At 45.1% G+C, this 6,362-nt stretch overlaps 1 protein-coding gene across 4 annotated transcripts in view; it reads left to right on the top strand.

Moving 5' to 3' along the window:
• LOC144504689 (homeobox protein Meis1) overlaps window positions 1-6,362 on the top strand; it is a 246,016-nt gene that overhangs the window by 197,846 nt on the left and 41,808 nt on the right. For 2 of the 4 annotated variants that reach the window (XM_078230406.1, XM_078230403.1), the window contains exon 10: window positions 5,047-5,105. In XM_078230406.1, coding sequence (XP_078086532.1) covers window positions 5,047-5,105 — 59 coding nt within the window. Of the gene's footprint in view, window positions 1-5,046; window positions 5,187-6,362 lie in introns of all 4 variants that reach the window. The other 2 variants (XM_078230405.1, XM_078230402.1) reach the window with 1 other exon arrangement.

The raw sequence follows: 6,362 nt of genomic DNA, 5'->3' as shown, positions 1-6,362 counted from the left end.
TGTCTCTATCTCTCTCTCTCTCTCTTGTCTGTCTGTCTCTCTATCTGTCTGTCTGTCTCTTTCTCCCTCTGTCTGTCTCTCTCTCTCTCAGTCTGTCTGTCTGTCTCTGTCGCTGCCTGTTTGTCTCTCTCTCTCTCTGTCTGTCCGTCTGTCTGTGTTGTCTCTTTCTCTCTGTCTGTCTCTCTCTGTCTGTCTGTCTCTTTCTCCCTCTGTCTGTCTCTCTCTCTCTCTCTCTGTCTCTCTGTCTCTGTCTCTGTCTGTCTCTGCTCTCTCTCTCTCTCTGTCCTGTCTGTCTCTGTTGTGTATCTCTTTCTCTCTGTCTCTCTCTCTCTGTCTGTCCCTCTCTCTCTCTCTCTGTGTGCTCCTCTCTCCCCCTCTCTGTCTCACACACACACACCTGTACCAACTATGTATTCATTTGAATAAGTGAGAGGGCTGGTTTGGCTGCCTCACTGGGTAGGCTGCGGCAGAGGGGTATTAACCTGGTGTTGTTAAACTTCTTGCAGAGGGGTATGCCAGGATGGCAAAACTTGCTCAATCTAGATTTGCCACTGTCCCTGTAGACAAGTGAATTATTCCTATTTTCAGGCAGATGTGACAGAGTGAGAATCCAATCCCTAACACATACATTGTGTTTGCAACTAAAACCACAAGCAGCACATTCATATAGCACCAGGACCAGTAAGGGTGGTACAGTGGTTAGCACTGATGCCTCACAGCGCCAGGGACCTGGGTTCCATTCCGGCCTTGGGTGTCTGTGCGGAGTTTGCACTTTCTCCCCGTGTCTGCGTGGGTTTCCTCTGGGTGCTCTGTGTGTTCCCTCCCACACTCCAAAGATGGTAGGTAGATTGGTCATGCTAAACTGCCCGTTATGGTCCAAAGATGTGTAGCTTAGGGGGATTAACGGGGTAAATGTGCGGGATTACGGGGATAGGGCCTGGGCAAGAAGCTCTGTCGGAGAGTCGGTGCAGACTCGATTGGCTGAATGGCCTTCTGCACTGTAGGGATTCTGAGTAGGTACAGTTGGAAAGGGGAGGTAATACATTATGGAATTTCCTCTCAAATAAGACTTTTAAAAGAGACACATCTATAAGAAAATGTGTAATTAACTTCCCTGGCTCTGACTTCCTATGCTGCTCTGATCCAGTACACATCATTGCATTTGAGTTAATTAGTGTCTGCATTATTAAAAAAAACTCTTACAGCTGTGTAGGCAGAAGCTTTTGCAAATATATTGATGTGGATTTTGCAGTCAACAGTGAAACAACAGTACCCACACATGACCTTGAAGAAAGCTGCTCACAGAGATGTGGCCATCTCTGGGGCGCGGGTTCCCCCTTCCCCAACACCAGTTTGAATCTGGTGCCACATCAGGGGGATCTCCAGGAATTCAGCAGCAGTGATACCATCAAGCAGGCTAAGTAGCCAACCACGTTGAAGGATCCTCACAGACAGTAAACCAGGAAGTACCACATTGTGATTCCAATCATTTCACAGAGAGTGAAACAACGATCAGGACATTTACACGGGGTTAAGATAGAAGGTGAAATGTACTAAACAAACTTTAAAAAGCCATTTCTGTGATTTTTTTAAAAATGGATTTTTAAAACGATAATGAAGACATTTGAAATCTCACAAACAAAAAATTGTTTAAGCAGGGCTGAAGAGAGGAGTTAACATAGTTAATTTGTGTTAAAAACCTCGACTTTCTCAGAAGACTAAGGAAATTTGGCATGTCAGCTATGACTCTCACCAACCTTTACAGATGCCCAATAGAAAGCATTCTTTCTGGTTGTATCACAGCTTGGTATGGCTCCTGCTCTGCCCAAGATCGCAAGGAACTACAAAAGGCTGTGAATGTAGCCCAATCCATCACGCAAACCAGCCTCCCATCCATTGACTCTGTCTACACTTCCCGCTGCCTCGGCAAAGCAACCAGCATAATTAAAGACCCCACGCACCCCAGATATTCTCTCTTCCACTTCTTCCTTCGGGAAAAAGATACAAAAGCCTGAGGTCACGTACCAACTGACTCAAGAACAGCTTCTGCCCTGCTGCTGTCAGACTTTTGAATGGACCTACCTTGCATTAAGTTGGTCTTTCTCTACACCAGTGGTTCCCAAAGGGTGCGGCGAGCCACACTGGTGCGGCGAGAGAGGATGGCAAGTGTGGCGGGAAGCTTCAAGGACAATCAAAGAAACATTTAAACATGGTTTAAACAAGCATTGTTTTATACTTTCTGGATGTCCCATGATCATATAATAAAGTAGTTGTGTTCTATGTTATGAATCAAGCACTGCTAGGAGTTGTTTTTTTTTTTGTTTTTGAATGTATTTCTTATCAATAAAAAATGCGGTGTGGCACGAGCAAATTTTTATTCCGAAAGTGCGGCCCAGTGAAAAAAATTTGGGAACCACTGCTCTACACCCTAGCTTTGACTGTAACACTACATTCTCCACTCCCTCCTTCCCTTCTCTATGAACACTATGTTTTGTCTGTATAGCGTGCAAGAAACAATACTTTTCACTGTATGTTAATACATGTGACTATTTCCTCGAGTGGATGGAGCTATTACAAGGGGGCATAACTATAGGGTTCGTGGTGGGAGATATAGGAAGGATATCAGAGGTAGGTTCTTTACGCAGAGAGTGGTTGGGGTGTGGAATGGACTGCCTGCAGTGATAGTGGAGTCAGACACTTTAGGAACATTTAAGCGGTTATTGGATAGGCACATGGAGCACACCAGGATGATAGGGAGTGGGATAGCTTGATCTTGGTTTCAGATAAAGCTCGGCACAACATCGTGGGCCGAAGGGCCTGTTCTGTGCTGTACTGTTCTATGTTCTATGTGACAATAATAAGTCAAATCAAATCAAAAGCCTCCAGTCACATCTCATTCATGAGGGCATGACTTTTTCCAAGAGGTTTCAAAGTGAGGTGGGAAGTGTTAACGGGAATTCTTCTCAGTTCAAGTGATTTCTAACTGACAGTCAATTCGAACAGTTTTGTCAATATTACAATTGCAAATTCCCGGCCAATTAATCGGGATTAAGGTTGGTGCGTAGGGAAGATTAAATCCATTGGTTACCGGAACTGAGTGATTTCTTTTCATCCCCTCATTGAGTGGCTGAACAGGCTGGAGGGGCTAAATGAGCCCCTCCTGTCCCTGTATTCCGAAGGATGGAGTTGATGTAAAACTTCAGCTGGAGCCTAATGGCAGAGCAGGTTCAAGGGTCAGTATGACCTACCCTTACTCTTTATCCTTATGTTCCACATTCTGACTTTCCTGTGAGTTCTTACCTGTCTTCCATTCCACAATGTTCCCGCTGATGTTGAGGGCCTTTCTGAAGCACGTTGAACACTTTTGCGTTCTGGGACGCCGTTCCGACGATGTGGCAATTGTTGGTGCGCTTTCCTCTAGCCCAGGTCAAGAAAAATGGAAGAGTGAATGAAGACACAAATATTGCAGGACAGGGTTATTCGAAAGCTGAATTTCTTTCATAACAGTCAATTTGAATTCTGTGCATGGGCTCCTGCCTCCCTTGACCAGGCCCTTCCCCCACTGCTGCTCCTTTAAGAGTTTGACATAGGGTTCAAAAGCAGGTTTTCCACAGATTATTGTGTCAAGCCGATTCATTGAAGGTTCCTCAAAGTGTTGCTCACTCCCTTGTATTTTTTTTAAAAAAAACCTTCTTACTTCTGCCCCGTGGCCACATAAGCGCTCCCCAGAAAGATTTTATGGGGGGATTTTTTTTGTTGTTGCAGATCTGGCTGTAAACCTTTACTGAAAACTGGAGTTGGAAGGTCAGTGGTTGTATAGCAGTGACCTCTGTTTGACCCTAACTTTACATAAAGGGTAGGGGAGGAAAAGACAGAAGCTTTAAATGGAATGCTTTGCGCTGATCTCCCTCAGCAGTATGAGTTACTGGTGATAAAAACTCCAGACATTCTCCTTTTTTTCTGCTGGCACACCACTGCAGCCCGTTTTCTTAACACAAGCCTTAAAATGGAGTTAGTAGCCTAGAAGGAATGGGGAGAGTGGGTTGAAGATTGTAATGCGAGTGGAACAAAGAGGAGATTCTTCACTAATTAGGTGAGGCAACAGATGCTCATATGAGCGACATTTCTTTATCAGCCACCATTATTTTGTCTTGAAAAGAGAAGGGAGTGCAGTGTTGGGTATTGTTTCCGGGAATGTCTAATTATGCCCCCTCTCTGAAAGATGAAATGGAAATGCCCAGCTGTGGCGCAAAAAAAAACCAGAAGGACATAAATCAAAAACTTGCACCCCTGAGCTTGCACCCGGAGCAGGTCAGCAGAGGTTACAGGGGTCCAGTGCGGACGTTGGAAGCAAATTGCAGACTGGGGAAGCTCACGTGTCTGTTCAGAGAATCTGCATGTACCCACTTGATAAAAGCAAATTACAGCAGATGCTGGAATCTGAAACCAAAAGAGAAAATGCTGGAAAATCTCAGCAGGTCTGGCAGCATCTGTAAGGAGAGAAAAGAGCTGACGTTTTGAGTCCAGATGACCCTCTGGAAGCTTTGACAAAGGGTCATCCGGACTCGAAACGTCAGCTCTTTTCTCTTCTTACAGATGCTGCCAGACCTGCTGAGATTTTCCAGCGCTCTCTCTTTTGGCTGCATGTACCAACTCTGTTCACCGCTGTTGAAGATCACAGCGCCAGGGACCCGGGTTCGATTCCCGGCTTGGGTCACTGTCTGTGTGGAGTTTGCACATTCTCCCCGTGTCTGCGTGGGTTTCCTCCGGGTGCTCTGGTTTCCTCCCACAGTCCGAAAGATGTGCGGGTTAGGTGGATTGGCCATGGTAAATTCCCCTTAGTGTCAGGAGGACTCGTTAGGGTAAATGTATGGGTGTTGTGGGGATGGGGCCTGGGTGGGATTGTGGTCGGTGCAGACTCGATGGGCCGAATGGCCTCCTTCTGCACTGTAGGATTCTATGATTGTTATCACATTGGCTTGTTCTCTTTGTTAAAAATAAATCAACTACGTCAATGTAACTTCTCTTTTACCTCCTTTTGCACAGGTTCATAAATGCCAGAAGAAGGATAGTCCAACCTATGATTGACCAATCTAATCGAGCAGGCAAGTCCCCAATAGTAACTGTATTCAAGTCACGCAGGCGAAAATCATCCTCAAGCCATTCACTGGGCGAGCCATTATCTGGTAAATAAATTCACACTGAATGCTGGGAGTGACTGACCACTAAATTCAAATAGGACTTTCCTGTCGTAACCAAACTAATCAGTTTACCTTATGTGATATTTTCCAACTTTTTAAGACTATTTTTTGATTATTAATAACTGATAGTTTTGATGCCCCGCTTTAAGGGCGTTCTATATTAAAAGATGAATTAGGCATTAATATTTATTGATTGACTGAATTTTCGAGTTCTTCTTCCCAGCTTTACTCTCTGCTCCTGTGACAATCTCCTGGTGCATGGCTTGGTGTGGATTTGCTGTAGACTTTGATTACCTGTCAGAGGGGGCCGAGATGTTGGGATTGCTTGGGGAATACGGCCAGGTTCAAAGTTACTTTGAAGGTAGAGTTTGATGTGCCTTAGTCACTAATAGGTGCTTGTCTAACTAACTGGTTCAGCCTTGGAATTCAGGTGCGGTGGATCAAATGAGATTCTCTCTTCATTACTAAACATCTCTGCAATATTTTTCACCTGTCATTGTTTTTTATTTTAACAAACTATTGTCTTGTTAATAAAGAACTTGGGTTACTTCTCTCACCAGCTACAGTTTGTTTGGCTTTACTATGGTCGGATTTGGTAATGTTTGACTCTAAACTTTAGGAGAACATAAAGGATAAAAGAAGGCTCATGTTTTGGAAATAAAGACAATTTTAAAGTTGGAGCCAAACAAAATCTTGGCACTAACATTATGCCATGGGACACCGGTGTAAGAATAATAATACTTGGTCTGAAATTCTTCTCTCCTCTGTTTTAGTGGGGGTGTGAAGCTATTTATTTGAAACAGTAGGCGGCTGTAATGTTTAGTGGGGCTGCACGGTGGTTAGCACTGCTGCCTCACAGCGCCAGAGACCTGGGTTCGATTCCCGGCTTGGATCACTGTCTGTGCGGGGCCTGCACTTTCGCCCCGTGTCTGCGTGGGTTTCCTCCGGGTGCTCCGGTTTCCTCCCACTGTTCAAAAGGCATGCTGGTGAGGTGCATTGGCCATGCTAAATCCTCCCTCAGTGTACCCGAACAGGCGCCGGAGTGTGGCAACTCGGCGATTTTCACAGCAACTTCATTGCAGTGTTAAGTAACTCATACAGTAAGCCTACAATTACAAGGGGGCACACGTTCAAGGTAAGGGGGGAATGCTTCAGTGGAGA

The sequence above is a fragment of the Mustelus asterias genome, chromosome 15, assembly GCF_964213995.1.
Source record: "Mustelus asterias chromosome 15, sMusAst1.hap1.1, whole genome shotgun sequence".
In the NCBI taxonomy this organism is placed as follows: Eukaryota; Metazoa; Chordata; class Chondrichthyes; order Carcharhiniformes; family Triakidae; genus Mustelus; species Mustelus asterias.
Note: the sequence above shows the minus strand (reverse complement) of the source record. Positions and strands in the feature narration are given on the sequence as shown.